The sequence below is a fragment of the Podarcis raffonei genome, chromosome 9 (assembly GCF_027172205.1).
Source record: "Podarcis raffonei isolate rPodRaf1 chromosome 9, rPodRaf1.pri, whole genome shotgun sequence".
Taxonomy (NCBI): domain Eukaryota; kingdom Metazoa; phylum Chordata; class Lepidosauria; order Squamata; family Lacertidae; genus Podarcis; species Podarcis raffonei.
In genome coordinates this window covers 58698500-58722152 of record NC_070610.1, presented here as the reverse complement: position 1 = coordinate 58722152, position 23653 = coordinate 58698500, and the positions used below count along the sequence as shown (strand labels likewise).

The following is a 23653-nucleotide window of genomic DNA, read 5'->3' as shown; positions in this document are numbered from 1 at the left end:
GTTGCAGTGTGTACGCTGGAGGGAAATAAAACAAATAGTCCATAAAATGGTGTCTTGTGAAAAAAAGATTTTAAGAAGTCATATTTGAGAAAGATAATCTTTTAGTACCCATCTCTTTGGAAATATCATTTGCAGAAAACACTGTAAGACAATGGCTTTCTATGGAAACCCAGGAGAAATAATCAGCTCAGGTTTCCCACAGTTTTAGCAATATAAACATCAAGAACATCTGTGAAATTACATTGTTTCAGTCCCAGCATACCCACAGGACATAAAACTGTGCAAGTGTAAGAGGCTTGGATGTCATTTCAGAAAAAAATGAACATTAACTTAGATATAGGAAGTACAAAAATCTGGAAGAAAAACGCATGGGCAACCCCCTCTGCCCAGCAAATAGCCTGTAGCAGAACACATGTTCTGCATGCAACATATCCCAGGTTCAATCTTTGGCATCTTAGGATAGGACTGGGAAGGTCTTCTGCATACTATCCTGGAGAGCTGCTGCTGTAGGGCTGATTCATGGTCCATCCACGCCTCCATAGAAAAACCTGTGCTTTACTGCTGAATCACACCAAAGCTTACAGTGCCTGCTGTGGCTGTAGAGACTGATATTGGAGAGATATGTTTTGTTGCAGCTGGGGCAGATGAAGGCATCCTGCTGCAGACGCACCATGGCGTTTCTTCTCTCTCTGCTCCTCCCAGCAGTTATTCCTCCTCTGGTCAATGTTACTGATGCACAACCTGTCTGTCTCCAGGCGCTGTAGTCGTCTGCAATGGATTCCCAAGCAGTGGGGTTGATCTTGCCAGCCATCATGTCATGTTTGCAGACCTCTTTGCAGTGCAGAGTTGGTCTGCCAATGAGCCCGGTGCCTGAAGCCAGCTCCCCATAGAGCATGTCCTTGGAGATTCTTCCATCTTCCATTTTTGTGGACATGACCAAGCCAGAATAGATGTTGCCGAGACAGGAGTGTGAACGTGCTGGGAATGTTTGTTTGGGAGATGACATCTTTATTTGAGACTCTGGCCTGCCATGTGATGCCCAAAAGCTTCCTGACACAGCACATGTGGAAAGTGTTGAGGCGTTGCTCCTGGCAGTTATAAGTTGCCCCATGACCCACTTCCATAAAGCAGCATGCTCAACATGCAAGCCTGGTAGATCTTCACCTTGATACAGTGGTACCTCGGGTTACAGACACTTCAGATTACAGACGCTTCAGGTTACAGACTCTGCTAACCCAGAAATAGTACCTTGGGTTAAGAACTTTGCTTCAGGATGAGAACAGAAATCGTGTGGTGGTGGTGCGACGGCAGCAGGAGGCCCCATTAGCTAAAGTGGTACCTCAGGTTAAGAACGGACCTCCAAAACAAATTAAGTTCTTAACCCAAGGTACCACTGTATTGCATGTTAGCATCACATTCTCCCATACTGTTTTGGAGATGCGAGCCATTGCTTTAGCTGCCTTGCCAATACACTTGTCCAGGTCACTGTTGATGGAAGGGATGCTGGTTATGGTGGAACCCAGGTAGACAAAATTGTCTACCACCTCAAGCATGTGGTCACCAATGCTGATGCATGGAGTGTTGACCCTCCAACTCCACCTCCAGGATGTCCTACAGATTCAGGAATGGGTCTAGTAGGAGGGTACCCCTTGAAACCTGCAACTGGCATTGCACAAAGTGACATATATCCATCTTCCATTTCAATGGATCTCACTCAGGACCTTTTCCTGATCCATTTTGGCCATGATGATCCATATGGCTTTTAGCCGTGTTCTTTTTGCTTTGATGCCAGAAACATTAAGCTCCCACTCATAAGGAAAACAGATTCATTTGCAGAAGAATTTTGATACCCTGTGCACCATGTCCTCATATTGCTATTAATACATGAACAAACTGTCAATTTAATCCTTCATAACATTTTGCTCCTTTCAGTGGCTTTTGTGGGGGGAAAGTAAGTGGCAATTATTGCTGATAAATATTAATGCCATACTCCAAGCTTCGTGGATGTCCGCGATATGGGGAAATGATCCGCTTGCAAAATAACAGCAGTAATAAAAAAAATACTTAGCATTTTTCATAGTGATCACACTGTGCTATTGACTCCAACTCAATTAAGCTTCTCAGGCTTTTTGTGAAGTAGGAAAAACAGAAAGATTGCTTCATTTGCTACTGTAATGAAAAGAAGATCTTGCATAACAACACATAGCATTTGAAAAGCTAGTTTGAACCTATGGTTTCATCTAGTCAAGGTTAGGTGGTTGGAAGAGACAGGGCGGGGGACTGATTCAATCTCCTAGATAGGAGAAGCAGGCAGTGTATTTTGGAACACCATTAAGGCTGAGGCCACCAACCTTTGGGGCCACATTGCAAATGGGAGAAACTGTTGTGAAGACACACACACACACACACCACAAGCAAACACAGCCATCTATTCTGTGGGTTCCAATAAACGCTAGGACTTTGCAATCAATTCAACCAAATCAGTTGTGGATTGCTCTGGAGCAAGTCAGGACCACCCAGAATGATTTGGAGCACTCCAGAGTGCTCCAGAGCTGAAAAATGCTCTGTAAGAAAGCCCTGGTAGCCTGTCTCCAAAGTGTTGTAATTAGTAATCATTAATTAATTAATTGTAATTAATTATTAATTACAACACCATTTAACATGACTGTCAGTGTGAGCAGAATAGGACTTTGCTCATGTACAACTCTAGCTTCCAATCCACAGCTAGAATCTCACCAAACACTCTGCAATCACAGTGCCAGGGGGCGGGGATCAAACATTAACGGTGGCTATCACAGTAAAACACTGGCACTATGCTACCTGTCTGAAACTTGGCAAGGTTTCTCTCCTCTTGGGAGGCTACCACTTCTTCAAATTTCATGCAATTAGGACCCAAAACAAGAAAGCTACAGCTGTTTTGGTTTCCTAATGCAAATGAATCATCAAAAGACAGATGATCACATTTAGATGCTTTGCAAATCACTTATGAGCTTGATAGATGCCAAATCACAGAGGGGAGATGTATAGCATAGATTTTCTTAGTCTCTTGCAGTTGTGGAATTCAGTCCTATGTGAGATCTGGCAAACACCATCCCTCACTCCTTTTAAACAGGCATGAAGACCCGTCCTCCCCTTACATTTTTAAAATGAAATCTGGGATTATCAGGACTCTAATCCATTTGTGCTAGTGGCTAAGATTTACAAAATGAGTTAGTACTCATTCACACTTTCACTTGATCTGTATTTTGATTGCATTGTGTACTAATTAATTCCCTTGGGTTTGAGAGCTTTTCTTCTGTCCCTGTGCCTTGAGAAAACCCAATCTGACTCGCTAAACTGAAGCTTGGTTAAGCAAAATCTCTCTTCAGATTTCCTGCGCATCTGATCAGATCTGATTCATCAGGTGAGACCCACCTTTTGCAAGGCACAGCAGCAGAACACCAAGAAAAGCTACCGGACCCGGGGGAGTTAATCAGTACACAATACAATAAAAACAGAGGTCAAGCAAAAGTGTGGGTGTGCCTTTAGATCGTATACCTTGGTTGCTGTACCAAGGAGTGACTACGATATGCAGTTCAAGGAAGAAGCAATCTGCTAGACATGTGAGAATCAACCCAGGACAACTCCTTCACACCTTTAGAAGAATATTTATTTATTTCTGACCATTTATAATCTACTCAGTCACAATCATCTGTAAGCAGTGTGCAATATGTGGACTGACAGCAACCTAACCTGTGCCACAAAATCCACCCAAATTGCCTGTGGGAACCATGTTAGCCAGTTGCAGTCAAATCAGCAAAGAGCCCTGTGGTTTTATGATGCTTTCATGGGCAACAGAATGTTTCATCAGATGCATTAAGTTAGTTGGCAGAATGTGTACACACATTATATATTTAGACACACACACATGTTCATACACATACTGAAGGGAACATGTAAACAGTGAGCTTCAAAGGCCATAAAATGCGAGGAAAAAAACGTATGGACATTTATATTCATATATTGTGTGTTTATGGGACGCGGGTGGCGCTGTGGGTTAAACCACAGAGCCTAGGACTTGCCGATCAGAAGGTCGGTGGTTCGAATCCCCGCGACGGGTTGAGCTCCCGTTGCTCGGTCCCTGCTACTGCCAACCTAGCAGTTCAAAAGCACGTCAAAGTGCAAGTAGATAAATAGGCCTCCGACGGGAAGGTAAACGGTGTTTCCGTGCACTGCTCTGGTTCGCCAGAAGTGGCTTAGTCAAGCTGACCACATGACCCAGAAGCTGTACGCCGGCTCCCTTGGCCAATAAAATGAGATGAGCGCCGCAACCCCAGAGTTGGTCACGACTGGACCTAATGGTCAGGGGTCCCTTTACCTTTACCTATTGTGTGTTTGCAAGTCTCTGTCTGGGCATCACAAACAATAAGTTATTTGGGACCTCCAAGGAAAGGTTGCAGTGTGGAGTGTTCCTGTTCATGGTCCCATTTTCCCATGCCCTCTCCCCGGATACTCCATTACAGTGGTGCCTCGCAAGATGAACGCCTCGCAAAACGAAAAACTCACAAGACGAAAGAGTTTTCCGTTTTTGAGTCGTTCCGCAAGACGAATTTCCCTATGGGCTTGCTTTGCAAGAAGAAAGCCCATAGGGAAATCTCCGGGGACCTCTTTTAAATGCTGGCCATCGGGAGCAAAGACTTTCGCCCACCGCCAGCCTTCACAAGAGGTCCTGGACCTCTTCTGAAGGCCGGCGGGGGGCAAAAGTCTTTGCTCCCCCCCGCCTGCCTTCCCGGGACAGCGGAGACTTCTCCGCTGTCCCGGGGCGATCTTAAAATGCTGGCGGGCGGCAGCGAAGGCTTCGCTGCCTCCCGCCAGCATTTTAAAATCTCCCCGGGACAGCGGAGAAGTCTCCGCTGTCCTGGGGGCTTTTAAAATGCTGGCAGTCGGGAGGAAAGCCCTCCTGTCCCCGGAGCTTGTGGGGTGGGAGGTGGGGAGAAAAGCCCTTGTCCCCCCCCCCCAGCCTTCAGAAGAGGTTGGGGGACAGACTGTCCCCGGACCTGGTCTGAAGGCGGTTTCCATAGGAACGCATTGATTGATTTTCAATGCATTCCTATGGGAAACCGTGCTTCGCAAGACGATAAACTCGCAAGAAGAAAAAACTTGCGGAACGAATTAATTTCGTCTTGCGAGGCACCACTGTACTCCACTTTTCTGGGCCCATTGAGCATGCCCAGTCCTCATTGGGCTGAACATTTTTTACTCTCTCTCTCTCCTTAGGGTATTTCCCACCCTCCTAAATTTATTTTGTCCTTCCCCAAGCTTCCTGATATGTGGATGGCACTGTTCTGGCTAAATAAGGATTCACACTCATCCCTGTCCTTCAGAAAGAAGAGGAAGTTATTATGATTAGGACCACTAGCCATGATGACTATGCCCTTCCTCCATGGATGTATTCCTCTGAATACCAGTTGAATCACATGGTGAGCATGGTGCTACATTGGGGAGCTTGTGGGCATCTATGTAGCTGGTCACAATGAGAAGAAGATGTTGGACTAGATGGGCTCTGCATTGCAGGACGTTGGACTAGATGACTCTTTGTGCCCTTCTATGCTCCTTCTTATGTTGGAACTACAACATCCCTCACCATTAGTCATGCTGGTTGAGGCTGACGGAAGTTGTAGTCCAGAATATCTTAACAGCACTGTGTTGAAGAAGGCTGCCCTATGCAATAGTGAACCAAGGTTTACTGCCATGCCATGTGCCAAATGGCCCACTGGAGTTGAAAGCTGCCTTGCTGAGGTTTCACACCAACTGTTTGTCTCCTGCTTGGTCTCTTTTATGTTCAGCTGCTCGGGGCAACTCCTGCGGGAAGCCAGCCAAGCAATTATCTGAAGAGCTATTATTGCACTTCGTCCAAGTGTACCATTGCTGATCCCACGCAGAGGAGGTTTTTCTGAGCTTTTGTTTTGACTGGAGCTAACGGCTCCTTGAGGAGGAGAGAAAAGTTTTCACCATGGTAAACCTTAGCCTGATCTCAGCAGGCTCAGCAATGACTCATTGGCCAAAGAAGAATAGCACCCAGGTGACTGGCCTGTTATGGAGCACTAGCAAAATAAATAAATAAATAAATAAATAAATAAATAAATAAATAAATAAATAAATGAAAAAAGAAACTTACTGAATAGAATACTGAAAATATATCAAGGATCTGCTAAAAAAAAAAAATTAGTTGGATAGGTAAAGGGTCCAGTCCAGTCCATTAGGTCCAGTCGTGACTGACTCTGGGGTTGCGGCGCTTATCTCGCTTTATTGGCCGAGGGAGCCGGAATACAGCTTCCGGGTCATGTGGCCAGCAGGACTAAGCCACTTCTGGCGAACCAGAGCAGCATACGGAAACGCCGTTTACCTTCTCGCTGGAGCAGTACCTATTTATCTACTTGCACTTTGACATGCTTTCGAACTGCTAGGTTGGCAGGAGCAGGGACTGAGCAACGGGAGCTCACCCCATCACGAGGATTTGAACCGCCAACCTTCTGATCAGCAAGTCCTAGGCTCTGTGGTTTAACCCACAGCGCCACCTGCGATACTGACCAATAAAAATAGCTTTCCTATGAGCATGTATACACAGAATGTATGCCCTCATTAGTGAATGATCACAGCCTGTTTTTGCTTGCATCAGATAATGAATTAATTCTAACACCCATCCGTGAGGCATTCTTGGAGTAATCAGGAGAGCCTGCCTCTGAGCATGCACAGAACGCACCACTCATTGCCCAATAAGCAGGCTCGTTTCCCAAGCATTTCGCCATCTTTGGAAGTAGAGTAGCTCTCCAGAACTCATTTGATTTTTTTTAACTCTCATTAAAAAAAGAAAAGAAATCAAGCAATAAAACAAGGGATCGGTGCCCTGTTGCTTCGGACTCTCCGAGAATCCGAAGTTTGTGTCCTTTACGCAGTAAATGGCAGCAACTCTCTGAACCTACAACAGCACAAAATGAAAGGCAAGCGGTGATGGCTCTCTCAAGCACGCTCCTATCCACCCAAGCAAAGTGATGGAGCCGATCTCATTCATGAGCGGAACCCTCCGAACGTATCCAAAAGAGACTCGCGCGTTTGTTAGAACGTTCCACAGCAGCCCTAGACACTCCCACTAGACCGCCCAGAGCCACAAGTAGCTCATTGACAAAAAAGGGAGAAAAATAGCAGGAAGCGATCAATTAACCTCAACAGTTGCAATGACGGAGGCAACAGAAAACACAATTTCTAAAATGCAGCTTTCTAAAATGCAGGGCAAAAACAACAACTCCTCCCATCGTCTCTGAAGAGATGGTTCTTCCCCTATGACTGCTGCGAAAATAATCATAATCGTAAGAATACAGAGAAGAGGGAGATTTGAACGGCTTGCGCAGATCGGATCGCCTGATCAGAGCAGACCCTCTGGCAGCGAGGGAGGGCTGGCAAGCAATGCAGCGAGGCTAATGAAAAGGGCCGGGAAAGGGAGGGGATAATCAGGATTAAGAAAGAAAACGCGAAAATAAATACACTTTTACTACAGGATTATAGCTGACCTAGTACTGTTCACAAGCTTGATAAGGGAGTGTGTACTGCGGCGGAGCGGAGCCGGGAATGGCCAAAAGGGTAAGTGACGCACGTAGGTAGCAATGACTAAAAGCCGAGATAAAGTGGAGCCTCCATGGACAAGCGCAGTAAACCCCCGAATATCAGATCCTGGGAGGGGAAAAAAAAGACCCAGTAGTTCCCTGCTTAGGAGAGCCTAGAAACACGTGGCCAGGCGCGCTTACAACACCCGACGTTCGGTCCAGTTAGGGCAATTGCTGTGATAACTTTCAAAGATGCTGTTAAGATACACACCACAATCCCTTTACCGTGCAGAAAAAGAGAGCAAAGGCGGGGGGGGGGAGGGGAAGGGGGAGGGACAACCAGATTTTCGCGGGGACTCCAGCTGAGTAGTGACACCCAAACGGAGCGAGCAACGGAGGTTCCGACGGGGCGCGCCCACCTCTCCCGCCTGCCTTCTCCTCGCCTCTCCCGCCCGCCCCTTCCTCACCTGTCCACCGCAATGACGGTCATGGAGTAGATGCTGGCGAAGACGGCGGTGATGGGGAAGAAGTTCTGGAAGCGGCAATAGGCCTCCCCGAAGTACCAGTCTCCATGGAGCGCGTAGATGAAATTGACGAGCGTGTTGAAAGCGGCCACGGAGGCGTCGGAGAAAGCCAAGTTGACCAAGAAGTAGTTGGTGACCGTCCTCATGCGCTTGTGCGCCAGGATGATCCAGATCACCACCACGTTGCCGAACACGGCCACGGCCACCACGGCGCCGTACGCCAAGGACCAGAGCGCTATGCACCACGACGGCTGCAGGAAACGGTTGGAGAAGTTGGCGGCGGGCGCCAGCGGGAACGAGGCTGCCGACCAATTCCCGGCCGTCGGGGATACGCTCTCGTTCCAGCTGCCCAGCTCCGCGCCAGCGCCGCCGCCGCTCCAGTTGGCCGCGGGAACCGAAGTCATCTCACTCCTCAGCGCCTTCCCCGGCAGAGAAACCGCGCGCCTTGCGCCCCTCCACCCTGGACAGCCCGGGAAGGAAGGCGCAAGGAAAGCGGGGGCGCGCGCCTGGAAGCAACAGCCCCGCTGCGGTGGGGGCAAAGCCGCTTGAGGACCCGCGACGTCTCCAAGTGCGCTCTTAGCGCGCTTCTCTGGGTTGCTCAGAAATGCTGTTTGGAAAGGGGGAGCGCTCCGCTGCCGGCGCCACTTTTATAGGCGTCTGTGAATCCGGCGTCGAAGCTGCTCGGCTTCATAGGCTGGGGAGAGCGCTCTCACTGCCCCTCCCCACCTTTCCATCCGCCGCGCGATCCCTCCCCTTGGCTAGCTTTGGCCAACAGCGTGCGCTTCAAGCGGTCGTCGGCGATGAAGTGGCCGAGGACCAGATCTATGGACTTGAACGGCGGCAGAAACGGAGTCTGCGCTTAGGTAATGGGAGGCTCCGGAGTTATACGGAGGAGAAGGTGCATGACCTCAGACCGTGATACTTCCAGCCTTGCCCGCGTTTGGGAAACATAGGAAGCTGCCTTATACCAAGTCAGACCATGGGTCCATTGGGCTCAGTTTTGTCTGCACTGACCGGCAGAGGCTCTCCAGGGTTTCAGGAAGACATTCCCAGTCCTACCCGGAGAAACCAGGGATTGAGCCCGGGTCCTGGGACCTTCTCCAGGGTCTCTCCTACTGCGTGGGACCTCTGGCTTCTGCCTTAGGTTTCTGTCGATGGCACCACTGCTGAGTTCTTTTGTTCTATATTCACTGTGCAGATATTCTCCAATATTCACCCAGCTTCCACTAAAGTCCATTGTAGGGCCCCGACTTTTTCTAACACGGCCTGGCCATGCTGTGATTTCATGAACGCTTTAAATAAATCTCCTGGATGAGAGCAGGGGTCCTTTAAAAAACAGACACCAAATAAACAAATGCCTTCTGCGTTTCATCAAGGAGTATCTATAATACTTTGAGGCTGCAGTCCTATTCTCACTTTACACAGGTGTAGTTTCAATGATATCAATGGGACTTATTTCTGAGCTGAGATTGCAGAAAATCAGATTAAGCGCTCCAGTTGCTTCTGTGCTGATCATCATAGTGTTGAGTTTGTGGAACCATTAGTTAAACCATTTCCCATTCCCTGCCATCACTCATTATGCTGAGAAGCACATAATTCATCAGATGCTTGTAAGAACATGATGGCTGTGCTCTGTTTCCATGGTCAGAGGCAGCAATGCTTCTGAATACCATATGCCTGAAATCACAGGACGGAACAGAATAGAACTGCAGAGCTGGAAGGAACCATGAGGGCCATCTAGTCTGACCCCCTGCAATTCAGGAATCTTTTGCCCAAAGTGGGAGACAGTCAACTTTATTGTATGTAGCCAAAGGCCTTTACAATACACAGAATTTTATTTATATTTTATACATGTATTTTAAAGCAATACATGAATTGAAGGAGAAATTTGTTATGGAAAGTCACAGGGCCACTGTGAATAGCCATGCTCCATGGGTAACATAGCATTAGATTAAAATGTATAATTCATTGTAAATTCTTGATATGGTTAGAATGCAGCCCCTTGACTGTCAGTGCAAAAATGTTATTTGTGTTTTATTTATTTCATTTATATCACACCTTTTCCTCTGGGGAGCTGAAGGCAGCACACATGGTTCTTCCCCTCCTCATTTAATTTAGCTGCCAAATGCATAACGTACAAAGGTTTATCAGCTAGAAGTTTGAATGCCCCTTCCTGAGGTGACTGATCCAAGTACAACTGAAGAATAGAACTCAAGACAGAACAGAAAATAGTGCACAATATTGTTAAGAGTTTGTGGGTGCCAAAGCTTGTGTGCGCCAGACACTCATAATTTCTGGATTTAGTAAGTGTTAGAATTTAATCAATGCTTGGAGAGTTTAACTGGAAGCCAGACTCTTAAGAACTGGACTCAGCTTCCTGTGTTCATGAGAGATGGGGCATGAAAAGAGAAATAATAATAATAATAATAATAATAATAATAATAATAATAATAATTTATTATTTGTACACCGCCCATCTGGCTGGGTTTCCCCAGCCACTCTGGGCGGCTTCCAACAAAGATGAAAAATACACTAAAATGTCACATATTAAAAACTTCCCTGAACAGGGCTGCCTTCAGATGTCTTCTGAATGTCAGGTAGTTGTTTATCGCTTTGACATCTGATGGGAGGGCGTTCCACAGGGCGGGCGCCACTACCGAGAAGGCCCTCTGCCTGGTTCCCTGTAACTTGGCCTCTCGCAGTGAGGGAACCGCCAGAAGGCCCTCGGAGCTGGACCTCAGTGTCCGGGCAGAACGATGGGGGTGGAGACGCTCCTTCAGATATACTGGACCGAGGCCGTTTAGGGCTTTAAAGGTCAGCACCAACACTTTGAATTGTGCTCGGAAACGTACTGGGAGCCAATGTAGGTCTTTCAAGACCGGTGTTATATGGTCTCGGCGGCCGCTCCCAGTCACCAGTCTAGCTGCCGCATTCTGGATTAGTTGTAATGAGAAGACAGAGTGTAGCAAATAAGGTGAAATATCTAGGGGTCAATTTAACAACTAAGAATGTGAACTTATTTAAAGATAACTATGAGAAATGTTGGACAGAAATTAAGAAAGATTTGGAAATATGGTCAAACTTGAGACTTTCCTTGTTAGGCCGTATTGCTGTTATTAAGATGAATGTTTTGCCAAGAATGTTGTTTTTGTTTCAAACACTGCAGATTGTGGACAGAATGGATTGTTTCAAGAAGTGGCAGAAAGATATATCGAGATTTGTCTGGCAGGGCAAAAAGCCCAGAATAAAATTTAAGATACTAACTGATGCAAAAGAAAGAGGGGGGTTTGCCCTGCCGGACTTAAAACTGTATTATGAAGCAGCAGCTTTTTGCTGGCTGAAAGACTGGCTACTTCTTGAGAACACAGACATTTTGGACTTAGAAGGGTTCAATAATAGATTTGGATGGCATGCATATATATGGTATGACAAGGTAAAAATTCATAAAAGTTTCAAAAACCATATTGTTAGGAAAGCACTATACAATGTTTGGATTCGTTATAAAGATCTGATGGAAAATAAAACCCCTAGGTGGTTGTCACCAATGGAGGCTAAGGAAGTTAAAAAACTTAATATGGAATCTAAATGGCCAAAATATTGGGAAATTGTAGAACAAGAAGGTGGAAATGTGAAATTACAGAGTTATGAGAAATTGAAGTCTAAAGTAAGAGACTGGCTTCATTATTACCAGATAAATGAAGTTTTCAAACAGGACAGGAAAATCGGCTTCCAGGTGGAGAAATCAAAGTTAGAAACAGAATTGTTAGAACCCAATACTAAGAATCTGTCTAGAATGTACAATTTGCTGCTGAAATGGAATACACAGGACGAAACGGTTAAATCAGCTATGATTAAATGGGCACAGGACATTGGTCATGACATTATGTTTGCTGACTGGGAACAGTTATGGACCACCGGTATAAAATTTACGGCATGTAATGCCTTAAGAGAGAATATTATGAAAATGATTTATAGGTGGTACATGACCCCAGTCAAGCTTGCAAAAATTTATCACTTGCCCAATAACAAATGCTGGAAATGTAATGAAACTGAAGGTACTTTTTATCACCTTTGGTGGACGTGCCCAAGGATTAAGGTCTTCTGGGAAATGATATATAATGAAATTAAGAAGGTGCTTAAGTGTACCTTTCACAAAAAACCAGAGGCTTTTCTCCTGGGCATAGTAGGCCAATTGGTGTCAAAGAAAGATAGGACGTTCTTTATGTATGCTACAACAGCAGCAAGAGTGCTACTAGCAAAGTATTGGAAGACACAAGAACTACCCACACTGGAAGAGTGGCAGACGAAGGTGATCGACTACATGGGACTAGCAGAGATGACGAGCAGAATCCGTGACCAAGGGAAAGAGACGGTGGAGGAAGATTGGAAGAAATTTAAACTTTATCTTAAAAACTTTTGTAAAATTATTGAGTGTTAAAATGCCATGGGTAAAGCATAGCAGATTTGCAGCGATAAATGATTGGACAAGAGGAAAGAAAAGGGTTAAAGAAAGGAATTAATAAGTAATTCAGACCAGGGGTTGCTGAAAAAATTTAAAACAGGGATGCAGAAAAGGGAGGCATGGGGAAGTCGTTGAAATTGGGTATATGAAAAAAATTATGAAATTATACATGTTTATATGTTTGTTTGTTAGTGTTTGTTGTTTGTATTGTCTTATATTATATGTTGAAAAACCAATAAAAATTATATATAAAAAAAGAGAAGACAGTGAGATGGGCCATCAGGAAAGGAAAGACTCTTGAGCTCTGAGATAATTAGCAGAGGCAAAGCAGAGTGGGGAATTTGGGGTTGCCGTTGGGGACGGTGTGGGCTGGAGGGAAATAATTGCAGTCTGTAAAACATGGCAAATTGGAGAGAGGCTGTGTCATGGCTGGTGTCTTTTTGAATCCAAGGCTGCTGTGGCCGTAGGAGAAGCAAGAACCTCTTGGGGTGTCAATGCTGTAAGTCCCTCCATCATAGGCTCAAGTTGTATATATGTGTAAATAAACCATATATCATAAAGACACCACAGACTCCTCTGTGCCTCATTTCCAAAGGAAACATGAACCCTGGGTAAGTGCCTGGAACCCTTGGAATCTTACACCACTTGGAGACTGGGCCTGCTCCAATAGGGCTCTTCCTCTATTCTTAAATTTGCACCGTAAAAGGTATGTAAAACCCTGACGTTGCTGAGTTTCTAGTAAACATGTATAGTTCCCAATTAGTACAATGGTGCTTTACTCCCAAGTAAGTGTACATAGGATTGCAGCCCTGCAGCCAATTCAATGGTCTTCACACCAAAGTATATGTGTTTATGACATACAGCTCTTCTTATTTTGGTTGTTTTTGCTGCACACAAGACTTACAGAATTACTCATCTTGATTTAAAGATTTTTCTCTCCTTCCACACTGCTTGAGTCTATATCTCAATGAAAAACACCCCACTAAAATCAATGGGGGAAATCCCATTGATTTTTTAAATAGGATTCATTTGCTCCCTACTGTGATGTTATTAGGGATGGGAATTGAAGGTAGCAGTGACATCCTTCTGAGACAAATTAAATAAGATTGTCATTTCCCACTGCTGCCTCTCAACCTCAACCACCACAGCTTCCCTGGAGAGGAAGGTTAATTTCTTTAAAATGATTCCAGAAAAAGAAGGATTGTGGGTGTCTGGCACCTGAGCTCTGCCTTATTAGAAAGCAAACATGGTCAACACATAGTTTAAAGGTGTGCCATTTGTTGCACATCATGATTTTGGAGAGCAGTAAAGTTTTGACTCATTGACTTTATCTGGTTTGTATTGTCCACAAAGATGGCATGTTAGAACATATCATAGTAGGGACTTCCGGGTTGGCGCCATTGTTTAATGGCGGATTCCCTCCAAGCTCCGGAGGGAATCGGCTCCGTAGCGTCTGGGTCTGGCCGCTGCGGCGAAGCGGAGACCCTTAAAATCACAGGCGCGGATGCCTGTGAACACAGAGACTCGGCGGGCACCATTTGCGCCCCCCCAATCCGCGACGGAGCCTTTTTAAAGGCTTCGGAACGGAGGCAGGGTGAGGCGTGGTGCTGAGAGTACTCCCTCGCCTACGGAGTGAAGCCGCAAGCCATTGACAGAGAGCGCCAACTTCTTCCAAGACCGATTGGACTCTAAAATATAAACCCGTGAGTAATACGGAGATTGGAACCTTAAAAATCTTTAATTTTGGATTTGGAACGAGCGGGAAGGGGCTAAAAAGGAAGTTCACCCCCCCTCTTTGTAAACAATTTAAAGCAAAGGACTGGGCAGCTAAGGTCGAGAGAATCTGTTTTTTGTTTTTTAATGAAAGATCCTGACTTCACGGTTTTGACACTATAAGAAGACTTACTGGAGGATAAAAAGAATCTTGGGAGCTGAAATTTCACCCCCCCCGAGACCCGGGAACGTCCTATGAGAAAGCCTGTTGCATTGAAGATTTTGACAGCTGTCACGTGAGCTGCTAGTCAGCTAGTTGTCAGCTGGAAAAAGAGAACATTGTTTCTGCTGTTTTTGCTGGTTTACTTGGTATAACTTGTTGAAAATAAGGAGGGCTGATACAAAATAACTGGACTTTTGGTTTTGAGCTGAAAGGAACATTAAGGAACTAAAATCCCCCTAGAGGGGTAATAGGGACATTACATCACAAAAATGGCTGGAGTATGTAAAATCCAAGCAGAATTGGACAGAGCACTCGTTCTCTTGGGAAACTTGCAAGATGAGTACAATGCTTTGTCTACAAAGGTATCACTACTACACTGGACAGTAAACAACAGTTTTGAGCCTGATAAGGTCTTGAAACAGGAAGCCCATTCAACTGAACAAATAAATGAAACTGAAAGTGTAGATACGATGGAGCAATATGTTGTTTTTGAAGAAAATGAAGGAGGAGCAGGAGATTTGCAGGAGTCAAAGGAGAGTTACAATATGAGGCCTGACATGATGATAAAAAAGGACAATAAAAATTGGATGTGGAAAGCCTGGTCTGAACGGGAGTCTGGAAAATGGAGAGATCCCTTTTGGAGGAGATCTGAAGACCTGAGGATTACAAATTTGTTGGTGAAAGCTGGAGCTTTGGGGACATCTGGATCTGAAAGAAATTTGAAACAAGAGTTGGAGCACCCCATAGGCTTTGCCTTTAAGTATGGAGGACTGGCTGGAAGCAACATGGATTCTGTTGGGCCGGAGCCCCTCCGAGACTTGGGGTTTAACATTAAGGACTATCAAAGAGACCGGCAGAAAGGAACTGAGAGAGATATAAGGGCCTCAGATGTGAGATCTCCAGGCTAAATAAATAACATAAAGACTGATGGATATTGGTTGGGGACTGGAACCGGGAAAAGGGTGGGTGGAGGTTGGGAATCCAAAGGGTACATAAGGATAATTTGCTTTTTATATTTTTTGTTAGTGGTAAGGAAATTGGGTAAATCGTGGAAGGGAAATTTTGGTCGACTTTAGGAAAAAGGTTTAAGAATAATTAATGAGGTATAAGTGTTGATGTGTAATTTTAATAAGGTAAAATTGGTTTCTTTTCTTTTTAAATTAATTGAAAATAAGGCTGTTAAAAATAAATTGAAGAAATGGAAAAAAGAAGTAAAGTAAAGCAATAGTATGTTAGAACAAATGTTTAAGCTAAGGTAAAGAAATAAGTTAAGGACTTGCTGAACTGACAATTTAAATTGGAATACAAGAAGGGGAGGAGTGAGGAAGTCTGAGAAATAAGGTTAAGAATAATAAGTATTAGAAATTTTATGTGTTTTTTCTATTCTTTTTTTGTTTAGTTTTGAATGTTATGTATTTTTGTGTTTTTTGTTTTGTTTATTTTTTGTTTTTGTTTGTTCTGTGTTATTTGAAAATGCTAATAAATATTTAATAAAAAAAAAATAGAACATATCATAGTAGACAGGTAAAAGAGACGTGGGTAGCACTGATCGGGCTTTCCGATCAGAAGGTTGGCAGTTTGAATCCTCGCAATGGGATGAGCTTCCATTGTTCTGTCCCAGCTCCTGTCAACCTAGCAGTTCGAAAGCACATCATAAGTAGGGAAGGTAAACAACGTTTCCATGTGCTCTGGCACTTGTCAAGGTGTCCCATTGTGTCAGAAAGCTGTCTGTGGACAAACACTGGCTCCCTCAGCCTGAAAAGCGAGATGAGAGCTGCACCCCATAGTCACCTTTGACTGCATTTAACTGTCCAGGAGTCCTTTACCTCTTACCTTTGATAGACAGGTGATGGCACTATGGTTGCTAACTAACCAATGACCTGCCTCAGGGCTTTGCAAATAGGCCCAGGCCAGACTGGAAACGTAGGTCCCATTTCAATAATCTTGACCCCCTCAAAAACGTAGGCCCTTCCCAATTGGTCCACCTGCCCCCACCCTCTGTTCTGGCCTGAACGCCTCCTGTGCATTTAGCAGCTGCTTGCTGTGAAGGTAATCAGCAGGTGAAGCATTTCACAGCATGGAGATAGCATGAGGATTGCAAGAACCTGTCTCGGGGTGTAGCTAGGATTTATGTTGGGGGGCAGGGCAGGACACCCCCTTGTCATCACCCTCTGTCTAGCAGATTCAGAATGAAATGTCTCATCAATGGTTGTTTTAATTTTTTTTTGATTCTAAGTGCTCAGAAAAATCTGTCAAAATCTTCCTACAATTTCTACTTTTTGTTAAGTATTTTTATTTATTTGCTTGATTTAGGGGGGTGCAGCTGCCCCCTGCCCCCCCATTACACCCATGACCTGTCTCTTTGAACTGCTTTACACATGTGCAGTCCCAGTATCATAAGAAAACATAGTGGCCAGGACTGAGGATGCCACCAGTGTCACAAGCAGGGACAAAAAATTCAAGGCAACCCCTCTGGGCAGTGACTGCAGGAGAGACACCATGTCATAGATCAGGGTCCCTCTCCCCAGTGTCATAGACCCTTGACCTGCCCAGGTTAAGTAAAGATCTGCTCCCCAGGGATGAAAACACCTTGTGCCACTTGGCTGCAGCAGTCTAGGGGAGCGATGTTTCTTCCCTTACCATCAATATCTCAGTGATGTCATGATTCATTTTGAAGTGTACAATGTCATCACAACAGGTGCCACAGCCATGCCCAAGGACAATCCGAAAATGCAGGCAGCTGAGCTATGTTGATAATATATTAATATAACTAACAAAGCAGATATGAAATGGCAAAACATTTCAGCTTTTGCCTTCTTTAGCTGCTCTGATGAGAATCAAAGGGTCTCAGCATCCTTTGATTCATAGAAGAGTAGCTCAGGAATGGGGAAGCTGAAACGTTTTGCTATAAGAATTTAACATCTCTGTTTTGTTACTCACTGTAATAAACCACATCCTCTGAAGATTCAGAGCAATTTTTCTGTAGCTCACTCTCACCTTCTCACACAAAGGCGACATAGCCTAATTCCCCATTTATTAGGATAAGCAAGAATGCAATCCTATACAGGTTACCTGGGGGAAAACCCCATTGAATTCAGTGGGGCTTGCTTCTGATTGCATAGGATGAACTTGTAAAACATACTGAGATTTAACAAAAGCCACCTGAACGGCAACCTTTAGCATTTGATTAGAAATGCAAACAGGCTTGCAAAGAAGGGTTACTGTTTAAGCTGCTAGTGTGACGTAGCAATCGCGTCAAAGGAAAGGATAGAAGTACACAGCCATTGCTTGATTATTTTTTTCATTCTTAGGCTTCCTCTAGGCCAGGGGTCAGCAACCTTTTCCAGCTGTGGGCCAGTCCACCGTCCCTCAGACCATGCGGTGGGCCGGACTATATTTTGGGGAAAAAATGAACAAATTCCTATGCCCCACAAATAACCCAGAGATGCATTTTAAATAAAAGCACACATTCTACTCATGTAAAAACACGCTGATTCCCGGATTATCCGTGGGCTGGATTGAGAAGGCGATTGGTCTGAATCCTGCCTGCAGGCCTTAGGTTGCCTACCCCTGGTCTAGGCTAATCTGTCACAAAAACTTGAAAGCCTCATTATCAGCTCAGTCACCAGAGCAAAGAGGGGCCACCAGCTATTCCAACACTCTAGTGGGTGATGTCATCATTTCTGCCATGAAAAAACAACTACCATAGAGCTGTGCTTCACTGCACCACTGACCTTTAAACCTTTAAAGAGCACCAGTTGGAGCTGTAGAAGCTGTAACATCTAGCACCAGTTACCTCTGCCTTCATTTTTTAATAGATGAATTTTACAGCTTTTTTGTGTCTTAGTTTTCTTTTGTCAGCAGCTGCCTTGGAGGCCTGTTGTCAAGCAGAACGGCTTAAAATTTTGAGTCAACACCTGCTGAGGTCTTTGCATAGCATGGTGCTATTAAAAGTGGTTGAAACACTGGCTGCCTTCGTTGGCATCTGAGAGGTTTAAAGAAATTCAAGGAGACAGCACAATCTGAAGCTATAACAAGAGCCACAATCAGGTCTTTTGCTTACGAGGTGTTTATCAATTAGAAGAGGAACGTTAATCAGAAGGACCTTCCAACTAATCAGTAACTAAATGGAGAGACATTTGACAAAGAAAGCCTGTTATCTGGAACGCAGAGTCGTGTACATATGAATGTGTGACAGGGATTTATTTATTCATTCAACTCTTCATAATCCACACTTTTCAAGTATATATTTTTCAAGGCAGCTTATAATATAAAAATGCAGTAAATTAAGGTTATACAGGGTGAGTCCTTTAAAAGAGGCCCCATGGATACAGAGTACACATGTTCCATGGGGCCTTTTTTAAAAGACTCACCCTGTATTATAACCTATAAAACATAATCAAAACATTGGTAGATAATGGTGAATCAAAACAAAACGCATATCGTGAAAGCCTGTGTAAGCGGTATAGTTTTCAGAAGATGTCTGAAAGAAGGTAGGGATGATTCCTGACAAACCGCTATTGGCAGGGAGTTCCACAGGGCAGGCTCTGCCACAACAAAAGCTCAGTTTCTGGTGAAGGCCAATCGAACTTCAGGAGCATGGGGAATTCTGCCCCATCAGACTTCTTCAGTGATCAAAGTGCAGTATAAGGCAACGGCTGTTCCTTAAGAGATGGGTGTATGTTGTACTTCACAACATTTGGTTAAATTGTGGAGCAGGGCCAGTGGTGGGCCTTTGTACAATAGGCTAGTTTCTACACACATTCCTCACTGTCCTAGACAAGCAAGAGGCATTATCAGAGTTCAAGGTCAAATCCCAGCCAGGCAAAAACACTCAAAGAGGAGGCAAAGCAGGGCCAGTGAGGGTTGTGGCTTGGGTAGAGTCCCAAGGACCATTTTGGGATCTACCACCAGCAGCACGACAGCTGGGACTAGATCTATGATTTAGCAGGTATACCAGGATTCTCAGCACTTGATCATCCCCAGCAGTGGCACACTAGCAGATGAGCAATTCCACCCTAGTCAAAACCCTTTTGGACAGCATATTGATGAATAGAGTTGCTTTCTTTTAATTATTGTTTTGTTCTTTTTGGGGGGCACTTGCATTTTGTGTTTTTATAGAAATGTTTATGCCAACCGGTCTGGGATCTTTTGTGCCGAAGGCTGAGATGATTATCTAAAATAAGCTGTATAAGCAAACAAACTAACAATACTGTGTGCTCTGACGCTAACCCATTATTCTACCCACTGCTGGCCTTCGTTAGTTCGGGTAGGAATTATATTTCACCAGACAGTGTTTGGAGATAAAAGGACCTTCGCACATGCTGCTCATTCATTTAATTCAGGGCTCCCTTTCCTTTGGCAGGAAGCGAATGGCAAGATGATGATTCCTTCTTTGGTTTTGGAGATCCATTCATAAACTAAAATCCCTCGTCTGACTTGCCAATGTGAGCTAGCTCTCTTGATCTCCCGAGGGTTTATCTCACTGCACCAGCTCTTTGTGGTTTAATTTTCTATTATAGGCACTTTGAATTCCCTTGCCACCCCCACCCACCCCCACCCTTCAGCTGAATCGCAGGTTAGAGAGCTTGAAGGACTGTCTTCTTTGGCAGGTGTTTTGACAGATGAAAAAATTCTTGCACACTAGGGGTGCTTTCTGCCTGCTCCAGATTCGCAGTTTGCTCATCTATTTCATTCACAAATGTCCCGGTGATACCTTGTTTGCTGTGACAGCTTATTTGTGCTAAGCTATTCTCCTGGGCTTGCCAGCCCTACCTGGCTTCCGAGTCGAGATAATTTTCATTGTATTTATTTATGGAGCTGTTCTCATCAAAACTGGTTGGAGCCACAGAGCGGAAGCTTCTGCCTGCTTGTTCTCTTGTGTGTGAGAGTATGAATATATATATATATATATATATATATATATATATATATATATATTTCCTCATCATAAAGCCTGGGGAACTGAGATGCATGTTATTGATTTATTTTTTTCTATTATATACAACATTGTTATTCCACCTTGGCTCCCAATGAAGTCCAGGGTGGCAAACAGCAAGTGATAAAACAAGGAGCACGTCTTAAAAACAATTCCATTACAGGTGAGACTGGGAAGGGTCTCAAATTTAAAGGGTTTTTGAAACAGCTGTGTGAGAGAGAAGAGGAACTGCCACTCAGTGGTGGGAATTATTTTCTTAGGGCACATCAGAAATATGGCCAATATCTTGCCTAATAATGGGAACAACCTGACCTGTTTGCCTGAGACTGAGGAGGTTAGCTTTGGATTCTCAGCCAAATTCTCTTTTAATCTTGGATGGTGCTGTAGTGAGTGAGTGAGTGAGTGAGTGAGTGTGAGAGAGAGATGGAGGAGGGGAAGAACCTGTGCCCCTTCAGATGAAGCATCTATCACCTCTGACCATTGGTTCTGCTGGATGGGGTTGGTGGGAGATGGAGTCCAGTAACAGGTCCCCACTGCTGCTCTAGATACCATAAAACCCCTTTGGATTGCACCACAAGATGGCTGCTGTTCCTTTGGCCCCAGAGGTTTTGCAAATTTCTCCTTCCCACTGCTGGCTTAATGTCCTCCCCAGGGAACAGTAGAGGGCACTAGAAGCAGCAAACTGAAGATTCACAGCCCCAGTCTCCAAACAAGACTCTAATTTCCAGGTGTCTTTGGAGAAAGCTATGATTATTACACTGGTGCAAGGCAGATATGTTTGTAGTGTAGGAATGCCCTAAGTAGAAAGGCATGATTCAATAAAAATGCCTTATGTTTCTTCTGTCACTTCCAGACATCCCTTAATAACATATATTTGATCTGTAAGACCAACTAGATGGACATTTTGGCAGGAGAAAAAATTATCTATGTATATTATACATACAAATGAAGAAATGAAACATTATTCCAGTAAGGAGAAGTCTTAAGTATGCAGTGATTCTATTTAAAAAAATGTTTATTAGCTTTTGTATAATAACATAACATCCTTAATGTCTCCCCACTATAACAAATATTAAGTTATACTTTAACACGAGGGCTTCTTATCAGTCCGTACATATTATCCCAAAGTCCAGCATATAAAGTCCTGGACACAGCACACACACAAAATCTTATCTGTCACAGACATGCATTCCCAGAAAAGAGTGTGGAACAGATTGTACTATCCATGGTAGCCACATCTGCAACAATGCTTTGGAGAGTTTAGACCAGTATAATTTGTACATTGAATAAATGGCCACCATACCCTGCATAAAAATTCAGTTTTTCTCTTTTTAAATTCACTTTTAAATTATGAGTCATTTTCTCAGCAATGGCTGGTCGCATGTGTTGATTCTTAATCATGGAATCTACATGCCAGCAACAGAACCTGCCACTTAATTTCTGCTTGTCCTAGTCAGAAAGAAGCTTGGCAAGCCTTGGTCTTCAATTATGAAGATTTCCAAATGCTGCAGCCGCTGCCCTTTAACATTCAAGTGGGGTAGCGATGGAGGAGGATCTCTCTTTGTCAGAGCAGTAATGGTTACAAATTGCACACTTTTGTGTGTGCATGTGTAGCTCTTTCATGGCAAAATATAAATCCGGCAATAACTGTTATTAAAAGATTTTTGGTTACAGCTGTAACTACCGGGTTTATTACAGGGAATAGGAGGTTTCTGAAATAATAAAAAGAGAGATTAGAACAATATTTTTGGCTATGTTTGTCTGCCTTGGCTATATTACCGCTTTCAGTCCTCTTGACTATGCAGAGAGGGAAAAGTTGCACATCATCCCTTAGGCAGCAAGTCAGGAAAACCATCTTATTGCATCTGTGCATCATCTTTGTGTTGTGTTTGGGGAATCATTAGTACTGTTCAAGGCATCTGTTTTCTGTCCTGCCATGAGTTAGTCTTCATTTACTGAATATTACTTATAGAAGGCAATTGGATTTCTCAGTAGAATCGTTCAGCACATCGCATGTCTCCTCCAAAGCTACTTAGTCCGTGGGAGGTTTGTTCCTTGCAACAGCCTGTTGGTTAGAGGCCTCTGTTCCAAACTGATTGATTGGCATACCCAGGGATTCCCCCCCCCAAGCTGGAACTCACTGGAACTCATTTCTGGCACCTCTCAGGTGGGCACCATTGTCATTATAAGAGAACAAGGTACCTGGTGAGTTCCAGCACCTCTTTTTCTAGAAAAATAGCGCTGGTCATACCAATCAGTTACAGTGGTACCTTGGGTTAAGTACTTAATTCATTTCGGAGGTCCGTACTTAACCTGAAACTGTTCTTAACCTGAAGCACCACTTTAGCTAATGGGGCCTCCTGCTGCTGCTGCACCGCTGGAGCATGATTTCTGTTCTCATCCTGAAGCAAAGTTCTTAACCTGAAGCACTATTTCTGCATTAGCGGAGTCTGTAACCTGAAGCGTATGTAACCTGAAGCATATGTATCCCGAGGTACCACTGTACTGGAGTTCATTAGCCACTGATCAGGCCAGCCAAGATATTTTGCTCCCTGTGTTGCAGGGCAGGGCAGCACTCTCCTCCATTCTGGGCCAAGAATTTGACCAGACTGGCAAATCAATCTTTGCTCAACACTGGAGATGGGACATGATCAGTAATATAGGGGCAAATTCAGAAGAACAGGCTCCCTTCATGATAGTCACAGCCCCTTCTAACATTACACAACTTTATATGATTATGCATCCATCTTATAATTAGATGATGATGATAATGATAAGGGATGCATTGCAATGATCAGTGTAGCACTCCATGTGCTGCTTTTCAGATAGGTCTACTATTTTCTGGGCACATACTAGGCCAGATGATTTGGAGTGCTCCAATACCTTCTTTCAAGGGATGCGGGTGGTGCTGTGGGTTAAACCACAGAGCCTAGGGCTTGCTGATCAGAAGGCCGGCAGTTCGAATCCCTGTGACGGGGTGAGCTCCCATTGCTCGGTCCCTGCTCCTGCCAACCTAGCAGTTCGAAAGCATGTCAAAGTGCAAGTAGATAAATAGGTACCGCTCCGGCGGGAAGGTAAACAGCATTTCCGTGCACTGCTCTGGTTCGCCAGAAGCGGCTTAGTCATGCTGGCCACATGACCCGGAAGCTGTACACTGGTTCCCTCGGCCAATAAAGTGAGATGAGCGCTGCAACCCCAGTGTCGGCCACGACT

The 23653-nt window shown here is 44.5% G+C and overlaps 1 protein-coding gene across 1 annotated transcript in view; it reads right to left on the bottom strand.

The window, feature by feature from the left end:
• TACR3 (tachykinin receptor 3) overlaps positions 1-8959 on the bottom strand; it is a 41156-nt gene extending 32197 nt beyond the window's left edge. The window contains exon 1 of the mRNA XM_053403928.1: positions 8048-8959. Within this exon, the coding sequence (XP_053259903.1) occupies positions 8048-8508 (461 nt within the window). The 5' untranslated portion in view covers positions 8509-8959. The remainder of the gene's footprint in view (positions 1-8047) is intronic.
• Positions 8960-23653: the final 14694 nt, after the last annotated feature.